This window comes from Syngnathoides biaculeatus, chromosome 4 (assembly GCF_019802595.1).
Source record: "Syngnathoides biaculeatus isolate LvHL_M chromosome 4, ASM1980259v1, whole genome shotgun sequence".
Taxonomy (NCBI): Eukaryota; Metazoa; Chordata; class Actinopteri; order Syngnathiformes; family Syngnathidae; genus Syngnathoides; species Syngnathoides biaculeatus.
Window position 1 is genome coordinate 20270130 of NC_084643.1, and position 27336 is coordinate 20297465.

Consider the following 27336-nt stretch of genomic DNA (forward strand, 5'->3'; position numbering starts at 1 on the left):
GACCCAGATGCACAGTGCCGACGACCGCCCTGGAGAGGCAGTCTTTAAGAGCCTCATAGAGCGGGCGCATGGTGTGGGCCGCCTGGCAGATTAACCGGTGGTAGAAAGTCACCATCCCCAGGAACTCCCGGAGCCCACGAGCCGAGCGAGGTCGGGAAAAAGCGGAGACGGCCTCCAGCTTTTCTGGAAGGGGGGCAGCGCCGTTCTTGTCGATGAGGTGCCCGAGGAACTGGATGGAGGGCACCCGAAAACACACTTCGCCGGGTTGATGATCGGGCCATGATGCTCGAGTCTTGCAAAGAGGTCGCAGAGATGCATCAGATGTTCTTCCTCCAAGGAGCTGGCGACGGGGATGTCATCCAAATAGACGAACACAAAGGGCAAGTCTCTGAGCACCGAATCCATTAAATGTTGGAAAGATTGGGCCGTGTTTTTAAGACCAAACGGCATCCTCAGAAACTCGAACAGTCCAAACGGTGTGATTACAGCCGTCTTGGGAACGTCTGAAGGGTGCACAGGAACCTGGTCATACCTGCGCACCAGGTCGACCTTGGAGAACAGGATTTTGCCCGCCAGATGGGCCGAGAAGTCCTGAATGTGTGGAACAGGGTAGTGGTCGGGCGTAGTGGCATCGTTAAGGCGGCGGTAGTCACCACATTGTTGCCACCCGCCACTCCGTTTAGGGACGATGTGTAGTGGCGAGGCCCATCGGCTATCGGAGCGGCAGACGATGCCCAGGTGCTCCATGTTGGCAAACTTGGACTTAGCAACTCCTAGCTTCTCGGGCTCAAGCCGTCGGGCCCTCACGTGAATCGGGGTGGCCCTTGGTCTCGATGTGGTGCTCGACCCCATGTTTAGTCGTGGCAGAGGAGAAAGTGGGCCGTGTCAAGACAGGGAACTCACCAAGGAGGAGCTGATACTTGGTGCCATCTGAGAGTGAACTGGAGAGAACGCCATAAGTCGCCTCATTGTGCACACAGGCAACCGTGGAGAAAGTCAGTGCATCCACCAGGCGGCCCGTGGGCACGAAAAAAGTGACAAAGTCCCATGTGAAGCACTGACTCCCGAAACACAAGTCCACAGTCCTTATGCCATAAGAGCAGATAGGGGAGCCATTGGCGGACAGTTGGGGTGGCCCTTGAGTCGCGCCAGGAGCGTCCTCCGCAGTGGCTGTCAGGCGGCTCCTCTGGGCGCCGGTGTCGCAAAGGAATTTGCGCCTGGAAAGGGTATCCTTGACGAAAAGCAGCCAGCTCTTCGCGACCACGCACACGGCCGCTGCGGAGCGCGGGCTTTGGAGTTTCCTGACGCGTCGTAGTTGCAAGGGGCGCGGCACCTCTTCGCTTTCGTGCCGAAACGGGCGTGGAAGTAGTACAAGCCTGGGCCAGCGCGGCCGTCGGTGGCGATGGGGCCCCTTGCTGGATGCTACTCCCCGCGACCGGAGGCGGATAACTGCGCGCCGGGGCCAGCATTTCAGGGGAGAAGCGCTGAGTGGCCAGGAAGAAACGGTCGGCCTCCTCGGCCAGTGACAGTACTGTTAGCGAGCGCCGTCTGAACATGCGGTGGCATGTGCCTGAGAAACAGTTCTATGAAAATGAAATTTGGCTCCTCCGTGCCCAGCAGGTTTGCATAATTTCCATGAGTTCGGAAGGTTTGCTGTCCCCCATTCCATTAATAGCCAACAGACATCGGGCATGCTCTGGCCGTGAAAGCTCGAAAACCCTGAGGAGGTGAGCCTTGAGCCTAGCATATTTATCTCGGACCGGGGGAGATGTGATGAAATTCACTGCTCTGGCCGCCGTTGAGCTCCCAAGGGCTGAGACAACGTGGTAATAACGCGCGGAATCATCCGAGATCCCGCGGAGGGCGAACTGAGCCTCCGTCTGCGCGAACCACGCAGCCACGGACGTCTCCCAAACTCCATCAATTTGAGAATGGCGGTTGCCATGCTCGGTTCAGTCTCAAACGCCGGGACATCAGGTCGGGGTCACCAGTGTAACGCCGGAGAAAAGGAGTCAGAGGCGGAGTGTCGAACACAGGAACAAATTTTGTGTTATTCACAGACATCAACCGACTACTCGCATAACGGGGGAACTTGCTGAACTCTCACTCCGGAAGAGCAACAACAAAAACAGTCCGTGCCGAACCCCGCAACCCAACTCGATGTCCCGCGGGTCAATTATGTAAACACCACAGCCGCAATAAATATTTTATGTAACTCAGTTATAGATTTTTTTTTTTTTAAGTCTTCCACTAACGTTTCCGATTCCATCACTGTAACCTTCATTTTGCGCTTGTGTTACTCTAATGTTCCATGGTGAGAATCAGAGCGGCCTGGAGGCCAAAATCTGTTAAATATTCAATATATTCAACATTTACGATGTTATTAAATCACAAAGATGCCAATGACAAAAAACGCAACAAGTTTTATTCAAAATGCAGACATGATTATGCCTGTCTGGCTCTAGTTCAGGAGGGCTAAACAGCCGTCATTTTCACACAGGTAGTATTACAAACCACTAAAACGCCCATAGTTTGTTTTTATTGTCTCTTCCGATGGACAAGCAAGTAAATTATACCCTTTGACTGCATGACAATGCTACTGGCCCCAAACTCAATGCACACATTGAGTTTTCCTTCTCTTTGTTATGCCTTTTACACCCCACTTCCACACCCATTCACTTTCACGCAACCTCTGTTTTGTGTGCGGGAATTGGGGCCAGGTGCTGTACCTTCAATGCCCCGCTAACTACGGTGAGAATGCTTCATATCAAGGGAGCCGCACAGTTGCTGCCAAACTGTACTAATCATTAAAGGTCACCACATCACGAACTGGGGCTTCCAGCTGAGTCAACATAACAAATTGGTGCCTGAGAATGCGTTAGTGTGACAATTTACTGTTAGACCATCTTATTTTCATTCATGTAAGAAAACCCTGTGACAAGTTCAAAGACAACTGTATTCTACAAGGAAATAAAGCTAGAAACTGCAAATAATTTATTTATAGTGCTACCAGACTAGTCTTACTGATGCTGCTACAACTCTTGAAAAGTTAAAGCATTTCAGTAATTCTGTAATCTACCTCCATGCAAAATGCTTTTTCTCTTGTACCAAATGCATCAACTGTTGATTATTCAGCACAGTATGTTCTGATAATGGGCATATCGGTTTGTTATTTGATACAGTAAAGCCAACCAACATTACCCAAGGATGTGTAGTTGTACACCTAACTTACATACACCGCTTAAAACTCCACTGACAGCCATATATACATTTTAAAATAGATATTCTTGTGAAAATTACCTATAATATTATTCACTTCAATGTCTATATGAAAAAAAAAAAAGCAGAGAGCGTGCCATTAATGCACAAAGTTGCAGAAGTCTCACTCGACATCCAAGTGGTGGCCATATTGCCTGCAACGTCATTTGCAGATGTCACAGTGGGAGAGTCGCCATTGAGAAGACGCTGTGCCACCTGCTATGGGAGATGAACAAGAGATTTTCAGATTTTTCTAATGTCTCTTCTGAGACTGAAGCTCATTTCGAAGAAAAGATCTCAGAATTGACTGAAGTGACCAGGGGAATATTACCCAATCATTTTGAGCCATATTGAGATGATATGCGGATCACTAATTAACAACAGACTCCCCGACAGATAGATAAGGAGCCCGATGAAATATTCAAAATGAGAGGCCTATAATTGTTTGATTTCCTAACTCTTTTACAAGTCTTGTGTATGTAGCGTACTCAGGAGGACCCATGCCGGGCGAAGTAACTACTTCAGGGGTGCCCAGACACCGGTGGCCGGTGGGGGCAGAGCTCCTTTCTCCTCCCTGCCCGATCCACCTCCGCGGCGGCGAGCGACAACGACAGTGGGCCACCGGTGAGCGACAACAACGCCAGCCCGCGCACAGACACATTTAGCAACCCTGACTTACGTACTTTATGAAATTATTTTGACCCGGGTCTTTTGTTACGTGATGAGAGAACGATTATGTCATCGGACATGGACGGAGCTTTTTATTATTGCTGAAGTTTTTTGAGTTTGGTGACTATACGTGTAGTTAGCTAGTTTTGTACTTCTAATTTGTTGTTTTGTGTTGTTGTATTATGTGTGATTAAATTGTCTTAAATGCAATACAAGTGCTTTGTTTTATTTTGCCGCTTTGACCAAGGGGATTTATTCATCATTCACATGTAACATACAGTGAAGAAAATAAATATTTGAACACCCTGCTATACTGCAAGTTCTTGGGATGGACCTCATCATTCATCTTTCTCCTTACCCGGTTAGTGGAATCTTGAGCAAAAAGTTCCATTTTAGTCTCATCTGACCACAAAACCTTCTCCCATGACTCCTCTGTATCATCCAAATGGTCACTGGCAAACTTAAGACGGGGCTTGACATGTGCTCTTTTAAGCAGGGGAACCTTCTGTGCCATGCATGATTTCAAACCATGACGTCTTAGTGTATTACCAACAGTCACCTTGGAAACGGTTGTCTCAGCTCTTTTCAGGTCATTGAACAAGTCCTGTCGTGTAGTGCTGGGTTGATTCCTCACCTTCCTAAGGGTCATTGAGGCCCCACGAGGTGATATCTTGCATGGGGCTCCAATCCGATTGAGATTGACAGTCATGTTTAGCTTCTTCCGTTTTCTAATGATTGCTCCAACAGTGGACCTTTTTTCACCAAGCTGCTTGGCAATTTCTCCGTAGCCCTTTCCAGCCGTGGGAGTTACACAATTTTGTCTCTGGTGTCTTTGGACAGCTCTTTGGTCTTGGCCATGTTACAAGTTTGAGTCTTACTGATTGTATGGGGTGGACAGGTGTCTTTGTGCAGCGAACGACCTCACACAAGTGCATCTGATTCAGGATAATACTTGGAGTGGAGGTGGACTTTTAAAGGCAGACTAACAGGTCTGTGAGGGTCAGAATTGTAACTGATAGACAGGTGTTCAAATACTCATTTGCAGCTGTATCACACAAATAAGTAGTTTAAAACTCATACATTGTGATTTCTAGATTATCTCTATCACAGTGGACATGCACCTACGATGAAAATGTCAGACCCCTTCATGATTTCTAAGTGGTAGAACTTGCAATATAACTGGGTGTTCAAATACTTATTTTCTTCACTGTATGCCATAAACTGAGACAAATTAGTCCCCCACAACTATTTTTTTTTAAATAGCTCTATACACCTGTCATTCACAACCCACAAAGCTCTCGTCCTTTACACCTGTGCAATCCATTTTGAATGAACCGGGTGTTTTGGAAAAGTGTGACGAGTGAATCCATCCTCTCGAGTATTTGAGCAAAATCCAGCAATACAACAAGCCGGTATTTTGGCTAACATGCAAAAAAAAAAAAAAAAAAGCTACTTTTCTGCCAGTAAAACAGTTATAAATACAAGAACCCGCCAGTGTGGGCATCTTTAAAAAACGTCACTTCCCCAACACAAAAGCCTCGAGAGGATTTTCATGGCGGGAAATGTAAAACTCCATACACGACAACATCCTGACGTGTGGTGAAACAATGGATGGGTATATTCCGGCTGACTTTTTTTTTTTTTTTTAAATTAAAAACATACTAAAGAATTATATTTTACGTGTCAGTGGACCTTTAGGAATTACCATCAAATGGCATGTAGCCCAGCTGGCATAAATAAAAAGATGTGGTAATCCCCAGAATTCCTTTATATTTCTGGAAACAATATTGTGGTATCATGTTTCCTTGCAGATAGTATGAAGCAATTTCTATCAACATCATTGTCAATGTCCTTATCTTTTGTCCTGTAAACTGTCTTGACCATTACCATGTTTAAAGAAGAAGGGGCAACACTTGTAGTATTGACCACAGTCCGGGAAATACAATTGTGAAATCTCCCATGTGCTATGAAATTTGCATCTCTCGTAAAACCAGATGCGCACATGAAAGTGTCTCAAGTTCATTCATGAAGGGCAAGCACTGTACAGGGTAGCTTTTGTGTGTATGTCACATAAGAAAATGAGCTTGATCATGTGTCTCTCTCAAAGTTTACAATTAGTATTGACAGGAAAGACACATTACTCAGTGTGCCATTCCAATTATCCACACACACACACACACACACACACACACACACACACACACACGAGTCTTACAAAACAGTACATTAGCGGGTGGACAAACCGTTGTGTTTTGTATGAGCATGGTATGCAAATTACTGTGAGCAGTGTTTCAGCATTTTTGTAATGTGTCTCAATTTCAAGTTTAAATTTCATTTAAATGTTAAAATATAACAAAGAGGCCTCACTGGACAAAAAAGTCAAGGGTGTTTAACAGATATAGGAATCGTGTGTTCAAAACGTGATTTTCTACAGAAGGTACATTTTCAGATGTTACCTGAATATGACACAGAGGGCACTGGTAAGTATCAAAGCGAAGAAGGCAGCTCCACTCACAGCAGCCAGCAGAGGGTCTAGCTTGGCAGATGTGGAAACAAAGCTTCTCTGTTCATCGTCTGGATTGATCAGATTGTTGTAGTGGAAGAGGAGGGCAAAGCCACGACCCCAGTGAGTGGTAGTGATGAGCTCCATGATGACTTCCACCATCTCCTGACTAGAGCCAAAAACCAACTGGCTGCTAGGAGGTCGGTTGGAACCGCAGAACCTTGAGGAAAAGGTGATGAGATCTGAGATATAAAGGACATCATGAGGGCAGGCGTCAAACCCTGACTGCTGGGTTCCAGGGCTCACAGAAGCAGTGGAAGTGGATTGTAGGAAGGGAACTTGGGTCACACTAGACATGCTTGAGATGGAACTTGGGTGCACCCTAAGACGTGAAGGGGAGGCCGTGTTGATAGCCTTATCTGTATTCAACACGGCTACAGGAAGCAGAAGAGAAGCAGTGGGCAGCAATGTAAGCCCAGAGGAATGAGCTATAAATCTTTTGGCAGAGTTTGAGACTTTTGCCATCTCAATTTTTTTGGACTGTTCATGAACCATCACCTTCTCCAGCTCACTGTCTTGGGAAGATTGCTGGATCTTTGAAACAATAGTCTGATCAACGTGATCAATATCTGCTGTTAAAGGCCCATCCGATGCTAACATGTTCGGGGCATAAGTCACCTCATTTTTTCCATCATCATTATCATCCTCAAAATTCGAATTGGCTGAGTACTGTGCAGAAGTGTCATGGCTTTCAAACACGTCAAAGTCAAATATCTCAAGGATAAGTTGATAATTAATTGGTACAAAGAACTGCCAAACACAGTGGGTCCCAGAAGAATAGTTGTAAGGGAAGCCAGGAGAAAGTATCAGTCCTCGTACATCCACCACATCCACCTTGGCACCACAGTCAAAGTATACCTGCAAAAGAAATGATAGTCAAAACTCTTCCCAAATGCAGGCTAGTTCTGAGATACTGAAATGTGGAATAAGAAACTTGTGTCAAAATTTGAAGCCATGTGGCTAACATTGTAAAGGCAGAGAGAGCACTAACACCTATAGATTAAGTCCCATATCATTGTTTTTGTCTTTTTTTTTTTTTTAAAGGATCTTTGATGTTCTATTTCAGGTTGAACTGTAACAATTAGCAAACAATGGGTACAGTTAAATGAATGTTATTTTTGTACTGTGGATAACTGATAGTCCTGCCACTTGATAACTGCTGAAAGTACAAAACGTGACTTTTTTCTAACGTTGTTGCTTTTGAAATCAAGTAAGTAAAGTCAGTTACGGTTTCAGGGTAACGTGGAGACACCATTTTCAAATAATTTCTTATGGTCTTTGTGATTTTATTATTAATGTATAAAAACAGAGGTTTTAAGTAAACCTCTAAGTTTGTGTTTACATTTTTCTTCATCATGGCGTCTCGTTACTCTCCTAAAGATGAGTCTTGATGTTGCAATATTAGCCACGGTGTTATTAAGTTCTGAATGTCGATGGTATGGACAACCAGGGCATATGTCATCAGAGAATTTAGTTGATTAAAGTCTAATAGTTTCCTAATATAAAGCAGCTTGGAACTGAACTATTGAACTCTGCTGTTCTGCCTTCATATCAAAGCCTGTGTTTTGCACGTGTGGGTTGCTTGGGCAACCTGAGAAAGGGTATTTTTTTCGAACATGCTCGCTGTAATTCTTCACAGGTGGTTGGGGATGGAAGGGTGGGAGGACCCAGGACCTAAACAGAGGCAGATGTAGGGCTGGGCTAGGGAACAAAACATCGAGCCTTTGTAGGAGAACGTTTGTGCGTTCTTGTGTTAGACTCACTTTTGGTCCATGGGAATGACCCGGATTAGCAAATCCCAATTCTAGACTGGTAACAAACAACAATTGTGACTTAGACTGGGCTAAAGGCATAATAAGCTTAGGAAGCCCGGGCCACGACCTAACTGTTGTAGAATTCATATGATGAACGCTCATATATGTTTGGCACAGTTTTACGCCGGACGCCCTTCCTGACACAACCCTCTGCATTTATCCGGGCTTGGGACCAGCCGATAGGTAGCACAACAATGTGCTGCCCAACGGGCTACAGATAATCAAACAGATAGTCGAACACCTTCTCCAAGTCCCCAAAACATGTAGACTAATTGGCCGAACTCTCATGCACCCTTGACGACCCTGCCGAGGGTGTAGAGGCGGTTCAGAGTTTTACAGCCAGGACAAAAAAACACATTTCTCCTCCTGATTGTGAGATTCAACTTCCCAACATACCTTCCTCTCCAGCACCCCTGAATTGACCTTACCAGGGAGGCTGAGGAGTGTGATTTCTAGTAGTTGGAACACACTCTCCAGAACCCTTCTTAAAAAGGGGGACCACCACCCCAGTCTACCAATCCAGAGATACAGTACCCAATGTCCACTTGATGTTGCAGAGGCATGTCAACCAGGACAACCACACAACATCCAGAGCCTTTAGGTGCTCCAGGCGAATCTCATCAATAAAGCATTAAGATACAAAGAAATAAAAACATTTGAAAATAAAGTATTAAAACATATTACAGTGCAAGAAATATCACTAAAAGTGGAAGTACTCTAAAATGCATGAGGGAAAAAAAGGGGTTTTTTAACCTGGGTTTGAAAACATTCACACTTGGGGCTGACGTCACCTCTGTTGCAAACGTATTCCATTTTTGTCAAACAATAATAAAACTTTTGATATGGTACATCATAATATACTGATGAACAGGTTGGAACCCCTGGGTAGTACTAAATGGCTCGGTCCATTAATGGTTGCGGTTCTACCTGGGGGAAAGGAGCTACTTTGTAACCATTGGAAGTGCTCAATCTCTAGAAATGCAGCTGACATAGTTACAGTGCCTTGTGAATGTATTCCCCCCCCTTGAACTTTTCAACTTTTGGCCAGATTTCAGGCTTCAAACAAAGATATATATATATATATAAATAATGCAGCCCTATGGGGGCACAAACCAGTGCAATCTGTAGGCCGGTCCCAAGCCCGTATAAATGCAGAGGGTTGCGTCAGGAAGGGCATTCGCCGTAAAAACTGTGCCAAACAAATATGAGCGTTCATTTAAGAAAATCCCATACCGGATCGGTCGTGGCCCGGGTTAACAACGCCCGCCCCCGGCACTGCTAACCTGCAGGGCGTCGTTGGAAATTCAGCTACTGTGGGTCGAAGACAAAAAAGAGGAGGAAACCGGATCCATTGTCAGAAGAAAAAGAGGAATGCACAGAGCCTACAACTGAGTGTCGGGACTTTGAATGTTGGGACTATGACAGGAAAAGCTCAAGAGTTGGTTGACATGATGATTAGGAGAAAGGTTGATATTCTGTGCATCCAAGAGAGCAGGTGGAAAGGTAGTAAGGCTAGAAGTTTTGGAGCAGGGTTTAAATTATTCTACCACGGAGTAGATGGGAAGAGAAATGGAGTAGGGGTTATTTTAAAGGAAGAGCTGGCTAAGAATGTCTTGGAGGTGAAAAGAGTATCAGATCGAGTGATGAGACTAAAATTTGAAATTGAGGGTGTTATGTATAATGTGGTTAGTGGCTATGCCCCACAGGTAGGATGTGACCTAGAGTTGAAAGAGAAATTCTGGAAGGAACTAGATTAAGTAGTTCTGAGTATTCCAGACAGCAAGAGAGTTGTGATTGGTGGAGATTGTAATGGACATATTGGAAAAGGAAACAGGGGCGATGAAGAAGTGATGGGTAAGTACGGCATCCCGGAAAGGAACTTTAAGGGACAGATGGTGGTGGACTTTGCAAAAAGGATGGAGATGGCTGTAGTGAACACTTATTTCCAGAAGAGGGAGGAACATATAGTGACCTACAAGAGCGGAGGTAGAAGCACGCAGGTGGATTATATTTTGTTCAGACGATGTAATCTGAAGGAGGTTACTGACTGTAAAGTAGTGGTAGGGGAGAGTGTAGCTCGACAGCATAGGATGGTAGTGTGTAGGATGACTCTGGTGGTGGGTAGGAAGATTAAGAAGACAAAGGTAGAGCAGAGAACCATGTGGTGGAAGCTGAGAAAGGAAGAATGTTGTGCGGCCTTTCGGAAAGAGGTAAGACAGGCTCTCGATGGACAGCAGAAGCTCCCGGAAGACTGGACAACGACAGCCAAGGTAATCAGAGAGACAGGCAGGAGAGTACTTGGTGTGTCTTTTGGTAGGAAAGGGGAGAAGGAGACTTGGTGGTGGAACCCCAAAATACAGGGAGTCATACAAGGAAAGAGATTAGCGAAGAAGAAGTGGGATACTGAGAGGACTGAGGAGAGGCGAAAGGAGTACATCAAGATGCGACGTAGGGCAAAGGTAGAGGTGGCGAAGGCTAAACAAGAGAAATATGAAGACATGTACGCCGGGTTGGACACAAAAGAAGGAGAAAAGGATCTTTACAGGTTGGCCAGACAGAGGGATAGAGATGGGAAGGATGTGCAGGAGGTAAGGGTGATTAAGGATAGAGATGGAAATGTGTTGACTGGTGCCAGTAGTGTGCTAAATAGATGGAAAGAATACTTTGAGAAGTTGATGAATGAAGAAAATGAGAGAGAAGAGTTGAAGAGGCAAGTGTGAAGGACCAGGAAGTGGCAATGATTACTAAGGGGGAAGTCAGAAAGGTACTACAAAGGATGAAAAATGGAAAGACATTTGGTCCTGATGACATACCAGTGGAGGTATGGAAGCAATTTGGAGAGATGGTTGTGGAGTTTTTGACCAACTTATTCAACAGAATACTAGCGGGTGAAAAGATGCCTTAAGAATGGAGGAAAAGTGTTCTAGTTCCCATTTTTAAGAACAAAGGGGATGTTAAGAGCTGTGGGAATTATTGAGGAATAAAGTTGATGAGCCACATAATGAAGTTATGTGAAAGAGTAGTGGAGGCTAGACTCAGGACAGAAGTAAGTATCTGCGAGCAACAGTATGGTTTCATGCCTAGAAAGAGTACCACAGATGCATTATTTGCCTTGAGGATGCTAGTGGAAAAGTACAGAGGTCAGAAGGAGCTACATTGTGTCTTTGTGGATCTCGAGAAAGCCTATGACAGAGTACCAAAAGAGGAACTGTGGTACTGCATGCGTAAGTCTGGTGTGGCAGAGAAGTATGTTAAAATAGTACGGGACATGTATGATGGCAGCAGAACAACGGTGAGGTGTGCCTTAGGTGTGACAGAGGAATTTAAGGTGGAGGTGGGACTGCATCAGGGATCAGCTCTGAGCCCCTTCCTGTTTGCAGTGGTAATGGATAGGCTGACAGATGAGGTTAGACTGGAATCCCCTAGGACCATGATGTTCGCAGATGATATTGATATGCAGTGAAAGCAGGGAGCATGCAGAGGAACAATTAGAAAGATGGAGACATGCACTGGAAAGGAGAGGAATGAAGATTAGCCGAAGTAAAACAGAATATATGTGCGTGAATGAGAAAAGTGGAGGGGGAAGAGTGAGGCTACAGGGAGAAGAGATAGCGAGGGTGGGAGACTTCAAATATTTAGGGTCAACAATGCAGAGCAATGGTGAGTGTGGTAAGGAAATGAAGAAACGGGTCCAAGCTGGTTGGAACAGCTGGCGAAAGGTGTCTGGTGTGTTAGGTGACAGAAGAGTCTCTGCTAGGATGAAGGGCAAAGTTTACAAAACTCTGGTGATGTACGGATTAGAGACGGTGGCACTGAAGAAACAACAGGAAGCAGACCTGGAGGTGGCAGAAATGAAGATGTTGAGGATCTCGCTCGGAGTGAGCAGGTTGGATAGGATTAGAAATGAGCCCGTTTGAGGGACAGCCAAAGTTGGGTGTTTTGGAGACAAGATGCGAGAGAGCAGACTTTGATGGTTTGGACATGTTCAGAGGCAAGAGAGTGAGTATAATAGTAGAAGGATGCTGAGGATGGAGCTCCCAGACAAAAGAGCGAGAGGAAGACCAAAGAGAAGGTTTATGGATGTGGTGAGGGGAGACATGAGGGCAGTTGGGGTTCGAGAGGAAGATGCAGGAGATAGGCTCAGATGGCAAAAGATGACACACTGTGGCGACCCCTAACGGGACAAACCGAAAGGAAAAGAATATATATATATATATATATATATATATATATATATATAGTCAAGAATCAACAAGTAGTACACAGTTGTGAAGTGGAACAAAATTTATTGGGTATTTTAATTTTTAACAAATAAAAACCTGAAATGTGGCAAAAGGTTGAAAAGTTCAAGGGGGCCGAATACTTTCACAAAGCACTGTATATTGAACTGTGTCTCCAGATGACTACGGTTCAATCGAGTCGTTGTGCCACTGTCTAAATCAGATAAGTAGATAAGCCAAACTTTTCTTCAACTAAACCACAATAAAACTGAGACAAGTGTTTTTGACAATAAAGAAAAGGGAATTGCTGTTAGCAAATACCTGGACTCAGTATCTGTAAAAACCAAAGACCAAGTCTGAAACCTTGGTGTTCTGATAGATTCTGACCTGACTTTCAACGGTCATATCAAATTAATCACAAAAACTGCCTTTTACCATCTGAAGAACATATCTCGAGTGAAGGCTTGTATAAATTAAGCAGACTAGGAAAAGCTAATCTATAGTTTTATCTCAAATAGACTTGACTACTCTAATGTTCTTCTGACTGGGCTACCCAAAAAGAATATTAAACAGCTGCAGCTCATTAAGAATGCTGCAGCTCAGGTTCTGACCAGAACAAAGAGGTCACACAATATAACTCCAATTCAAGTTTTGCTACTGGCCTATAAATCACTAAATGTTTTCGGTCGTGAATACATGAAAGAAATGCTTATGGAATACAAACCCAGTCAAGCTCTGACATTGACACACCCGGGTTAAATAGAGGAGTGCAGAGTCAAAGGCAAACATGGTGAAGCAACATTTAGCAGTTATGCTGCACACAAATGGAATAATTTGCCAACAGGTGAGGCCAGCCCCAAGTGTGAATGTTTTTAAATCAAGGTTGAAAACTTTTCGCCTGCATTTTAGAGTGTTTCCAATTTTAATTATATTTCTTGCACTGTATGTTGTTTTTAATTTGTTTTATTTTTTTAAATACATACTTTATCATTTTTGTTGTTTTTTTTTCCCCATGTTTTTCTTTGTATTAAAATCCTTTTAATAGCTAAATACTGCTTCACTATGTCTGCTTTCAACTCTACACTCGACTATTTGACCCCAGTCAGTTGATATCAGAGCCAGACTCGGTTTGTATTTCATTACCATTTCTTTCATGTATTCAGGACCTAAGCCATTTAGTGATTTATAGACCAGTAGCAGAACTTTAAAATCTATTCTAAAGCTGACTGGAAGCCAATGCAAGGACTTCAGAATTGGAGTTATATGCTGTAACCTCTTTGTTCTTGTCAGAATATGGAGAATGATAACAGCAAAATTCTAGTACTTCTTCTGCATTTCTGGTAAATTTTCATAGATTTTTTTTCTATTTTTTGCATGAAATTCAAGTTTTGTTGGTTTTGTTCTTTTAACACGATGTTTGTGTGAAACTTGCGTGGTTCATTTCGTGCATCACCTGGATGACTGAAAATCCACACAGATTAGAATTAAACTATTTTCCATTCATATTGAATTTAATATTTTATTTTCCAAATTACGAAGGGTTCTGTGAACTCCAAATGAAACTTGGCAGGGTTCCTTACATCCAACAATGTTAAGAACCGCTGCTTTGCACTTTGATGTCATTTATTGATGCAGTGCCCCCTGAGGGATCAGAGGTAACAGTTCTTCAATGTTTGGTTTTCGGCCATGCCTCTTACATGCAGGAATTTCTCCAGGTTCTCTGAACCTTTTGATTATATTATGGACCATAAATGATGAAATCCTTCAATTCCTTGCAATTGTACGTTGAGGAACATTGTCTTTAAACTGGATAATTTCTCACGTACTTGTTTACAAAGAGATGAGCCTGCCCTAATATCTTTGTTTTTGAATGAAGGAGCAATTCAGGCAAGCTCCTTTCTACACAATCATGGCACCCACCTGTTCCCAATTACCATGTTCACCCGTGGGATGTTCCAAACGGGTGCTTGATTTTCATTCCTCTCTTTTTTTGCCACCTAATCAACCTTTTTTGGAATGTGTTGGTGCCATAAAATTCCAAGTTCATGATTATTTACGAAAAACAAAGTTTATCAGTTTAAAGATTAAATACATTGTCTTTGTAGTGTATTCAATTAAATATAGGTTGAGTATGATTTTCAAATCATTGTACTGTATTCTGTTTTTATTTAACAATTTTATTGGAATTAGGCTTGTATCAATAATAGCTGCCTCCCTAATTGAAGGTTTTCTCAGTGAATAACCTTTGTAAATGACATTTGGAAGCAACTGCATTAGAGCATGACATGCTGCAATTGTACTGCCCACTCACTATCACTAGAGTGAGTAGCCGTAATAGAGAGCTCAGGCCGAGTTTAACCCACAAAGAAGGGGACATTTGGTTATTAGGTGAACAGTCTATTATTAGCTACTCACGTTTATGACACATGAAGTCAGAAAAGTTCACATCAAAATATTGTAGACGGTGACAAGTGGGTAAACTGTAATCAATATTTAATGCCTTAAGGCCTTACCTTTTCAGCAAAAATCACAAACATTTGAATTTTGACATACATGCAACCAATTTTTCTCCTTCCCATGTTAGTTGTGAAATTCAGACCATAAGCACCCAAATTTTTTTAAAAATTACTTATTTAGTCTTTCCATTGTGATTGCATCGGACATCTGTGCAGTAATGCCAGAAAAAAGACATTTGCATTTTTCTGTAAGCTGATTTGGGGCTCCAAATCTTTGCAGTAAGATTGCGCAATGAGGTGGACCCATTCACAACATGCCAGAAAAAAGGAGTACTGGATGCTGGTTACATTTTAAAACAGCACTACAAAATGTGCAGTGATTTATTTTGTGAAATTCTCGATTAGTTCTCATTTCTCGCATATTCTGCTTATTCCAATTTTGAAAACAAGTCATACAGTGAAGAAAATATATTCTCTTTGCCACCATGATAGGGCAGCTGGGAGCTCTCCTTCACTGGGATGTGCATGGTAGACTACACATAAAGGGGCCCCCAGAGTGCCACAGTGTCCAATGGAAATGGGACATTCTTATAATGCCAAACATCTTAGTTCTGTTACATCACAGGCCAATCCACTGGCAGCCCGCTAATTATTCAAAAATGCCTTTTCTCATGGCACAACAATGGGCTGCAGTGCCATTTTGGTGAGCAATAATGTTTTAATGAAGTGATGGTAATCAGTGGAAGGCAAGCCCAAACTCTACATAAATAACGACAGGTCATTGCTCCCCAGTGGTGCCACTGACGGGCTCCCCTGGAAAGGAGTAGATTGACCGAAAACAATTATCTGAAATGACTTGACCTTGACAACATCAAAATGGTTGCTGTTTTTTGTTTTTGTTTTTGGGGGGTGGGGTGAGGGGGACAAGTGGCGTTGTTTTTAACATTTTCATTCTGCATAAATGCATCTTAAAAGGAAGCGTAACATAGTTGATCAATGATGAGGCTGGATTGGATATTGGTAAAACTTTTTTTAATGACTGTACTCACCGTAAAGCTTACAATAGTTAATTCTAAAGGGGGGGGGGGACTATATGGGACATCAGTCTTAATAGAATTATGCCAAATGTCTGCAATCTGACAGTCAAACTGTTTGGCTACAAACGGGATTTTTATTTTTTTTTAACTACCCAGGCTGACACCACCACTGTGAAAACTTTGCAACATGACCTGGCTTCTGCTGAACTACAAAAACACACACTGGCTCATAAACAATCTGGCGGGCCTCTCAAAAGGGGGCAGGAATCCTCAGCAGGGTTGTTTGTGGGGAGAGAAAAGTGACACTGCCTCACAGGCTAGCGCTTATGCAGCAGGACAGCCACAACGTCAATCGCATCATTTCTTCAGTGATGCTGAGGATAACAGAGAACTTCATATTTTGTTATCCCCCCCAAAAAAAAATATTAGTCATTTGTATTTTAACAAAAAAATAAAAAAATAAAAAAATAAAAAAAAAAAAAATCACAAAACTCACAAACTTACGAAATAAATCATTTTCATTTGACATCAACAACATCCCTATTTATCCTCTGCCTATACTGCAATATTCGCACTAGAAATGCATCCGTTCTGTGAATTTGAAACTAAATCTAAACATCCTCAAAAAGCCATTTTTAACTGTGCTGTACTGTCAATTTTGTATCTCAAGAACCACTATCAATATTTTTTTGCTATTGTTGCAGTTGTGTTCTGCAATAAATACCAGATGAATATTTGTATATACTGACATGATCAGTTAAACCCAAACTAACTTGCTTGAACACAAACTAGCCACTGTGGTTCCAGAGATTGGGAGAAATGAGGGTGAAAAAGATGCAAGTCAATATTTAGTGACTCCTTCTCCAATGTTCTGCTATCACTGATGGCAGAAAAGACAATTTCATACAGCTGTGGTAAGCACTGATCCACAAAGCTGTTTTTAACAAGCATACCTGGCCTGTAATGTCAATGCCACCCCGATGGGCTCCTGTCAGTGGATACATGCTAAATTCGGACTGTACAAACAGATTAAGTTCTGGCATTTCCAGGGTCGCCCTTGCTGTACACTTGGGTGCTGACTCAGTACTTTTTCATCACCGTGGGCCTTACGAGAGACGTATGAAAGGTTTCTTTCAGGGCAGTCATGTTTGATCAACATTTTATTTACACATATATTTTGCCCGTATTGAATGTTCCTCCTAGCCTTTGAGTGGGGGACTGGAAATGATTACCGCTGCGGTCCTCGCACACATACAGTATGTGAGTGAGTGGCTAAGAGAACAGGCAAATGCAGGCGCTCTCCATGTTTGGGGTGTCAACCTATTAACATATTTCCACTAGACGGAGCTTCCACTGCTGTGGTGCCTGTTAAAACGAGCAAGTAAAAACCTGCAAAGAGTAGTTATCCACAAAGTGGATAACAAGCAGTTTTAGGAAATTGTTTCCAGTCTATCGATTGATAATTACTCTTCTAATAACATACATATGTCCATGTAGGGCTACTCTTTTCCCACACTGCCATTAAAGTACCTACAGAGTTCAGATGGCCCATATTTCAGTTAAGGGTTCTCTTCATACAGTATATTTTGCTCAAGAAAACAAAACTGGCAGTAATTCCCCAAAATAATCAATTTTGTAGCAATCAGTAAATAAACTGCTATGAGAATGCACCTTTTTCAACGCCAAACCCAGCACGCCACCGTGTCTTGCTGTGATGCCAGCGATGGAACTGGAGACCAAATTTGAATCACCGGTGTGGACAAAGGAATGGATAGTGAACACCTGATTATTCCCAGTTCAGCCCCCCTGAATTCAACTTTTTGCAGATTTTTTTTGCATGTCTTTTCAATTTGTTTTTTTTCCAAAAGGATTTTTTTCCAAAATGTTTTTCTTCTTCTTGGAACGGGGCCAAATCCCCCAAAAACCCAGTTTATCCCTGATTATTAACGAATTGGGGCTGAGGAAATAAATAAATATATATTTTTAATGCAATTACAATGGGCATCACTTATTTGCAGATTTTCACAATAGGCGCTTCAGCTCATTTCATTTACCCCGTAAAAGTGAGGGGTCCAACATACTGCAGTATACTATAAAGTGAGTGTACTTACGCAAATTGCTATTGATGTCAGGAAAATTTCATGTGCATTACAAACTTTTACCCAAATTATATAAAATATGTCTATAAATGGCATAAAATGTGAAATCATCTGAATTTGTTATTCTTTGCTTGGCAACACTGACTGATGACCTGTCTAGGGTGTACTGTACCCCACAACTCGCTCTAATCAGATGGTATAGGCTCCAGCTCATTCATGATCCTGGACAGATTGAGTGCTAGAAGGACGCGAGAACCTAAATAAGACATAAAGCCAATAATTTCCTCAAACAATGCTGACTTTTGTGATGTCAAGCTCACCTAAGAAGGTATGACCCGGACAAGTCTTAACAATGAAATCAAGGGCAAATAATCTTCGAGTTAAAAATAAAAAGGAGCATTCAGGAATGTTCCGGTATTTATGCCCCTCCTGTAAAAAATCTCCATTTTAAATGACGTAAACATCACTTCCCTGATATTTCAGTGTCCAAGGACCAACGAAGTTTAGCACCTAATCTGCCCGATCCATGGTGCAGTCTAATTAAAAACAAAAAAAAAAATCCCCAAATAAAAAGAGGCTCAATTAAAAACACCAAATCATATTAATGAGTAACTTTTTTTCTGCAGTATTAGAGATGAGAGAAATGGATAAAGACTAATTTCCCAATAATCAGATGTCCTCCATTTCTTTGGAGAACATTTTTCCACAGTTTCTGGTGCTGTTGCAGATTCTGTTTCTGCCCTGACGAAATGAGCATGGATGCAGGGCTTCATATGCATCTAATGTAGGACATGTACGAGCCTTTGATCAGTTGAGAATTTGACCAATTTTGTGCGTCTGTTAAAAACAGAAATTGCAAATTATCAGTAACTACAACAAAAATGTTTTAGAGGCTCAGAAAGTTGTTTCCATCTATATCTTTATCCACTCATATCTACATTTAATTTCTTCATCATCACTACAAAACGTTATGGAGGAAGGAAGGATCACCCCAAGAAGAAACAAGTACATTTAGTGTAGATGCAGTATTTAAAATGATTTAATTGGGAAATCTAAATTTGTTCTTGCACTCTACCACCACCTACAGGACACGGGAAACCTTGGAAACTATTTCCAGTTGAGCATGTTTACAAATGTCTCTGAAGCCTTCCACACGTTTGTCGGTTTCCTGCTCTTACTCTTATGTACTCTAAGTACAGTATCGCTAATCTAGAAGGGAGGAATCAAACATTTCTTACTCTTAACTGTGAGGTGGGGTTTAAATTGTCAAAATTAAGGTATACATGTCAGTAATTGACTAAAACATATTTCATGCTCCAATGAATAGTATGTGGGGTTTGCTGAAAGCAAGCTGCTGGGAATGTGCATTCATGGTAAGTGTCAGCAGGAAAGTGTCACCCAGTACAACTCTTTGGGTCATTGATGCGTCTTTGATAATTTTTCAACAATAGAGCCTTGTGGCAAAAATGGAATCCATCAGACTCAAGCTTGGCTTTGGCCTTGTCAGGATATTTTCTGACAATAAAAATACTAAATAACATTGAACTTGCATTGAGGAAACAGATTTACTGTATATTATGCACTCACAATGACCTTGCAGGGAGAAAAAAAAAAAAAAGTCTCCCACTAAATTCCAGCTATTGTGTGCATGACACAAGCTATGAACTCAGTGTCCTTATAGCCATTCCAGGACCACTTCATCATGCAATGAAAAAATCTTGAGCACCAACCATCTTTCTTTCAAGTGAGATGGTATCTTATTGGGCCACTCATGTTAAACTGTGAGAGATTGCTGTCAGTTAATTCAAGGGAAAAAAGTTTATCGGGGTCCAGTATTTCAGTTCAATGAGAGATGAATTTGGCCCTCGATTGCAAATTAAGCATTCTGACAACCGCTGCAAGGCAGCATAACAAAATCCACTCTTGTACATATCCCTCAATTAAACAACAATGGCTACTGTTTTTTTTTCCTGATGGGGATAAAATAAATCCCAAGCTTGTTTACGCTGCTCCAAAAAAAAAAAATCAACTTAATACAAAAGGGGAGCAGAGGACAATGCCATAATTTAGCATGCCCCCTCAGGCAGATATTTGCAAAGATAGTGAACACCCTATGCATACAGGAACTAAAACTGCTGTTGAGCCACCATTTGCCATCAGTGGGAAGGACCGCTCTTGACAGATGGAAGCCCACTAAGGACAACGTGGGGACACTGAATCTTCAGCACATAAAGCCAAATCAGCAGAAGCGAAGATTGATTCCAGGGTGAGCACTTTGAACCCAACAAAATGTATTGACTTCTTCGAATTTTCATGCCACACAAGCCCCATAACATTTTAATTTAAAGGTCGGATTTTCAGAGAATCCTGTTTTAAAAAAAAACCCACACAAATTTAAGAATCTTAAATCAGACTAGTTATTCACATTCCCAAGACAACAAGAACAGCAAAAAGCAAAATCTTTTTAAGATACCAATTCAAACTACTTTCCAAAAACATGGAATCAGCACTCAAAAATGCTTTGTCATATTCCTACTAAAAAGTAAAAGTGAATTGACAATCATTAGCTTGAAGACGTTGGGCAGCGTGGTTACGAGCACACTTGACCTAATCAACTTTTGAATAACTCAAACCATTGCGATAGTATTGATAAAGTAAGGAACTGAGTGGGTCCAAATCATATTTAGGGGTGAAAACTTCCCTCATAATTTGCACTTCTGCATACAGTGCCTGAACATAGCACAAGGCTAGACATTCCATGTCAAGCTAACAACATCAATGAAACTTGACTGAGTGACAATTAATACTTATCAACATACACTTGGCTGTTTACACACTAGATTTGTCTTCTTTTTCTTTTCCTTTTTTTCCAGCATGAGTGATAGTAAGTCAAAAGCAAAGCTCCGGAATTCGTCTCAAACAGAGACTAATTAACGTGCTCCCACTATAGTTCTCATTTCAGAAATTTGGACTCGATTCTCGTGCTAAAACGTGCAAGAGCAAAATAAAACACAGTTCATATGAAATACACATTTATAAAAGCTTTGGCAATTTTACCAAAGGTATATGCAAGATTTAATAAGCATGGTGAAATGGGATTCAAATTCCAACCATACTGGGCACTGACACAGCTTTGAACAGAATTATATGCAACGGTTCAATATGAGGATTTGCAAGCGAAGTTAGTACCATCTTTCTGTCATTGAGCTATAACACGACAAGTTTTGCAGTGGACATACGTATACTTACTTTCTGTGCAAGGGATCCCATCAGGAAGAGTAGATATGCTGTCATGGAAACATACCCCCCGATACAAGTCATTTTCCCCCCCACTTAATGCGATGCACAGTGAACCGTGTCCCAGCTCCTCTTCCCCCCTGAGAGGTCTCATTCACCTGAAGTGTCGGCAGCGCCTTCCATCCCCTTTCATGACGCCCAACACAAAACCAGACCCCTCCCCTCGCCCCCACTACTATAATAAGCCAATATAATGTGCCCCTTTGTATGCATATACGAAATAAAAGCAAAGCTCACAAACAGTAGTTTGGCCAAGCATGAAGGCAATATGAATCTGATCCACATTGTCCCAAAATATTAATACGGAAACTTGAGTATTTCACCGCTTCGCTTCGGCACGATTGTACCTGTTTCTAATAACGTGACGTTGTTGTTTTGAGAAAACTCCGCTAGATGGTGCCATTGTGGAATATTTGGGAATACAGAAATTAAAATAGTTGCAGTTGCAGGCATTTGAATGGCATTTTATGGAATTTACTGATCCACCCAAAAGTGTGCTGTTTCAAGTTTAGAGATATTGTCATTTTATGTACAGGATCACTTGCAGGATTAGTTTTTAAAGTGCGGAAATGTTTACAACTGTTTTGCGCTTCATGTTTCCTGTTTACGCAGAGTGACTTAAAACATGCAGTATGTATGTCCAAAGTGTTTAAAAATCTGGTGGCTCCTCATTTTGGAAAAATCAGAATCAGCTTTAATGGCCATAAGACCCTACCTCACCCTAACTAACTAACTAACTAACAAGAACAAAGAATAAGAGACATTCAGTTAATAGGAACTATTCCTTAGAAGACTCACAGATGTGCAAGATGCGGAGTCATCTTCATTTAGAGCAAATAAGAGTGCGTCAACGGCCCATATTATGTTCCGCTTGTACAGAGTGCCCTTACTCGTTCGCGGTTCCCGTTATAGACCAGTACAATGACAATTGTGGGAAAAGGAATGTTTAAAGTGATGAATTGTCCAATATTCTATAGTATGTATTACTAACACCAATACTGATTTAAATGTCACATTTGCTCCCGCTTTGCCCCGTCTCAATATCTTTTCCTTCATTCATTAATTAGAATAGGGGCGTGTTGACTCTACATTCACATTTTCATCCCCTTACCTCCTTTGTTCATCTCATCTCTTATTAGTTGTACTATTGACAGTTTTTAAATCGTGTTAACACAGATAAATACTAAAATAAACTTTACATTGGTGTTTTTCTCAAGTGAATGAATAATTCTGGCAACGGGTGCCATTTTTTTCCGGTTTGAGCACCTGCTTCAAAAATCTGTATGCACATGAGAGTTTAGCTGCCAAGTGATTTGCGTCCTTATTGATAATTTTTTTGTTTTGTTTATGTTTGTATTTTAATCATCATATTTTTTAATGTATTACAGACTCTAATGTATTTATTTGTAAATATATTATTCAACGTAGCAGTCGGTACCTGTGTTTGCGTTCATTGTTTCCACTCGGTCATATTAGGAGACGGAAGGCAAACAGCCACGTAGTAAAAGCTGAAGCTGGTTTGGTGAGCCTTCATTACAATTTTAACGCGCTTATTGAATTTGTCATTTAATAAGGCCATAGGCGATTAAATCATCCTCAACAACATGTCATAATTTGCACATTTTATACGATGATTTTAAAATGTAACATAAACACGGCTCTGACCGGCGACCGAGTTAGCAGCTTTGACGTTAGCTTGACAGGTCTCTCCCCCGTACACATAGACTAGAGCTAGCTTTGTGGCTAGCACCACCAGCTAAATTTACTCTACATTACAATCTGCCAATTACTCATTCACTACGTATTTGTTAATTGCATTTTCAGGAAACTGGATGCAGTGCGCATGCATGTCAAATATTTGTTGTTTTCTGTCGATAATTGCTCTACTGTTGGGGGGGGGGGGGGGGTTGATCTTTCCGAATAAGCGATAATACAGTTCGGAGGGTTTCGATTGTAGTAGTGCTATGACTACGTTGAAGGTCGTTAAAAGATGTCCTTTGTGTTAGGTTGAGAATGCGATCATCTTGTTTATGTATTTTAACATTACGTCAACTCTAATTGACAGTTACATATGTGTTCGTGATTGAACATGCCGTTTTTTAGTGACTTTTTTTTGCCGTTACTTTAGAAGAACAAATAAACATTTGTGCTTGCAGTTAAGTTGGAGTATTTGTTTTAGACACTTCTTTTTTGCCGATAGGTTGGAATTGACTAAGGATAAATAATGATTTGCACTTGCAGCTAAGTTAAAGCATTTTTTGTTGTTATTTTTCTTCGTAAAATTTAAAAACGTGTTCCCAAAATGAAAATTAAAAATTGACAAAGCACAATCTACTTAATAAATCCATTTAGTAGCTCATGAATCTCTTATTCTATTGTTGTACTATTGACACTTGTAAAGACTAATTGCTTGTTCTGCCACATGGTGTTGTCCATACATGTTACTTAGTTATTTGTCTTTTCAGTACTGTATAACTTCCTGAATATTGGAAAGCACCTGCTTCCAAGTATTGTGTTGCTTCCCAATGAGGACCCAGAAGGATTAACCATGGACATTAGAATTTAATATACTGTTCAAATGGAGATCAATGCTGATCAAGATTACACCACTTTGAAATCCCAAGAGGTTGAGGGTGAGCGACAATTGAACGAAGAAGGACTTGATGGCAATCCAAACACAACTAAGGGGTTACACAATGGTGAGTGTCGACGCTTTTCTTGGTGGAATAGGACTCGTCTGCCTTGTCTTTTGTCTTTATATTACACCATGGGCTCACTACTGAACCAAAATGTTTCCCATTGTTTCGGGACAATACTGAAAGGGGGGAAAATATGCCTTCCTTGAAACATAAAAAAAATAACTATGTTTAGGACTAACTAATATTTCTGCGGCAAGTGGAGTTACTCTAGTACTTCAATAGACAAGCAAATAAAACGAAAACATTTAGAACAACACAGAAGTGCAGGGAGTCATAAGCAAAGATGTCTTGTAATGATGGTAATGATATAACAATTGTGCAAATGATGCCGTCATGTGTTCCCCCTCAGTTCCTAATGAGTATTTACCGAGTATGATTTGCCTTCTCACCATTGGCAAACATGTTTTACATTTGGCGCAGATTACAATAACCTGTCGTCTTGATATACCTCTGCTCTCCAAATACATGTGATTATGTTTTAGGAACATGCTGGAACTAGATGTGAATAATATTTGCTGCACAGCATAGCCTTGAGAATTTCTTATGAGGGAATGAATTGGCTTGTTCTCATAGTTGCTCAGCCAGTTTGCCAACGGAATAACATTCACTTTGCATTCTAGTGTGCAATATAAACTATGACTCACTGTCACATTCTTTGGGACTTATTCATTTCAGGTCCCGTCAGCTCGGACGCAATGCCAAATGGAGATGAAATGTCAGAAGGCATTGCTGCTGCTGCTGATGGGAACTCTCATCATAATGGGTCCCTGTTTCCAGCAACCGTTCCACAGAGCAGCAGCTCCCCATTCAACTCCCAAACTCAAGAGGCCTACGCAGGTGTGACTGTTTATCCACCCATGATGATTGAACCTGTTCAAGCTGGTACTGAGGTGACAGGTCACACGGGTGATGCTTTGCAGTCACTCAAACTCAGTATGCCTATGCAGGAGACAGATTTGTGTAAGCATACATTTGTTGCGTGAGTGCCTCCTTTGTGCTGCATCTTCGTCAACATTTTCTTTGTAAAGTTACTCAAAACTAAGCTCACATTCTTTATCTTAATTGTGTTTGTCTTCTGGGTAGATGGAGTCAGGGAAATTACATTGATGCAACTTCAATAGGGTTGTGATGACATCTTTTTGTGGATTAATGATTCGACTTTTTAACCACATTGATGTTGAGCAATGAAACAGTAATGCGTGCTGGAACGTGGGCATTAAGGGATTCTTAATTAAGACAGCTGTTATTGTTTCCTTCTGGATCAATGGCCTTGCTCTTTAGCCAATCATAAGCCTTCATTGGAAATGGAAAATGAGGAGAAGATTCGTCTGGAGGCTCGCCGGCGCCTGGAAGAGCAGCTGAAACAGTACAGAGTGCAAAGGCATAAGGAGAGGGTGAGTGGATAGGCACTGTATTTTTGTATGTATGTCACTGTTGACCTCTTAGATGTCACATTATCATGACCATCACTATCATTTTTACATTTTTCATGCAACTCTTAGATTTTCAAATACATGCTCGACATAGTTATAAAGATTGAGACATTTTTTTTAAAGACACTTATCTTCACTTCAGCTAATTACATAGTGTCCAGTGGGACCAAACTATTAACTGCAGATGATCGCCGTTTGACAAATTGAATGTTGTTTGAATGACATTGCATTGATTCAAATATTGAAAGAGACATTTTTTTTAAAGGTATTTCCCTTCACTTGTTTAGTTAATAACTTTCGGTGTACAACAGGTTTACCAAATTTAAAAGTTGCCATATTGCCAGTGTAAGGGCCAAATGTGTTTGTTTTTTAGTCTCATCGCAGCACTGCAAAAAACAGACCATTCAGTACCCTGGACCCAGAATTAATGCTGCATCCTGAGGCTCTTCCCAGGGCCAATACAGTCGCCTTGACTAAGGAGTATTCCTTCCTGAGGACCAGTGTACCCCGTGGTCCTAAACTGGGGAGTTTAGGAATTCCCACCACCAAGGACAAAAAATCCAGATCCTCCCGTACAAGCAAAATCCACTCCTTGGCTGACTACAGATCTCCAGAGATTGATGGTGGAGGCGAGGGAGGAGGAGGAATAAAGACTGCAGACAACACCACAGGCTCCATCCAATCGACCATCAGCTCAGTATCCACTGTATCCGAGATCAGCTTGATGTCACAATCAGGCACCTGTGGGGGAGAAGTGCTGTCTCGGGCTTCACTCCAAGGCGAGGAAAGTGTCCCTGAGATTGATGGCAGTGAGTCAGGAGCAAGGCCTGGAAATGATGGCAATGACAGTGACAGCTCATCCTACAGCAGTGTGTCTACCAGGAGGACCTACACCATGATTTCTGCTCCCATGGACAGGCAGCAGAGGACCTACACCGTTGACGGACGGGAGATTGCTGCAGAGGCAATGGGGCAATTTCCCTCCCTGCATGAAGTCTTGCAGGCAGCCCGTGATGAGCATCACCCTCTAGAGTTGGAGCAAGAAGGGTCCGTAGAACCACGCAGTCGGAGAGACAGTTTCTCCAGCAGGTATTTTTGATGTCAGGGAGTAATGAAGTACATTTTTTGAGGGGATAAAATTAACAAAATGTGTTAATACTTTTCATCTAACAAATAATCATTGTAACACAGATGTTTATGTTGTTCAGTGTCTCTTTGGAGAGCTCTGTAATGGGCCAAGATGAAATACTGCAAGTGCTGAAAGAAAAAATGAGACTAGAAGGCCAACTGGAATCTTTGTCATCTGAGGCCAACCAGGTTACTCTGAAGCATACACTTACACTGACCAGACAGAATTTTTTTGCGAAATAATGATAGCTAACATAACATCTGTATCACGCCATCAAAGATGTTTTAATTTAAGTGTTTATGATTGTAGATATCGTTTGCAGTGGTCAACGAGATGTATGTAATGTTTTGTTTGAGAGCTAAAATTGCATACATAATATACTTTTGAATATAGATTCATACAGTATACTTGTATGAATGTTTATGGCATAGCTAGAATTGCTAATATACCACTGCCACAAAATTTCTAGGTCAGAGAACATGAACGAACACAAAAATGAAATGGTCAGAGTTTTGTTGGTTTTTGATGATCTACTTACAATTTGTATATGCAATATTTAGACAAACCTATCCAGTCAGATTTCACTCAGGGGTCCGACAAAACATTTTTTTCTTCTTGAACCTTCGTTCTTTATCTTCCCAAAATATTTTGGACAATTCGAT

At 41.6% G+C, this 27336-nt stretch overlaps 2 protein-coding genes across 4 annotated transcripts in view; one reads left to right on the plus strand and one right to left on the minus strand.

Annotated features, from left to right (window-relative positions):
• The window catches only part of si:dkey-112e17.1 (uncharacterized), a 46407-nt gene extending 24847 nt beyond the window's left edge, over nucleotides 1-21560 (minus strand). Inside the window, exons 1-2 of the mRNA XM_061815979.1 lie at nucleotides 21366-21560; nucleotides 6384-7348 (exon numbers count right to left, since the gene is read on the minus strand). Coding sequence (XP_061671963.1) covers nucleotides 6384-7348; nucleotides 21366-21437 — 1037 coding nt within the window. The 5' untranslated portion in view covers nucleotides 21438-21560. The remainder of the gene's footprint in view (nucleotides 1-6383; nucleotides 7349-21365) is intronic.
• The window catches only part of golga3 (golgin A3), a 43694-nt gene continuing 36606 nt past the window's right edge, over nucleotides 20249-27336 (plus strand). Inside the window, exons 1-6 of one of the 3 annotated variants that reach the window (XM_061815977.1) lie at nucleotides 20249-20382; nucleotides 23879-24112; nucleotides 24788-25072; nucleotides 25394-25506; nucleotides 25919-26634; nucleotides 26754-26862. In XM_061815977.1, the coding sequence (XP_061671961.1) occupies nucleotides 23992-24112; nucleotides 24788-25072; nucleotides 25394-25506; nucleotides 25919-26634; nucleotides 26754-26862 (1344 nt within the window). In that variant the 5' untranslated portion in view covers nucleotides 20249-20382; nucleotides 23879-23991. Of the gene's footprint in view, nucleotides 20383-22675; nucleotides 22936-23878; nucleotides 24113-24787; nucleotides 25073-25393; nucleotides 25507-25918; nucleotides 26635-26753; nucleotides 26863-27336 lie in introns of those variants that run through there. The other 2 variants (XM_061815976.1, XM_061815978.1) reach the window with 2 other exon arrangements.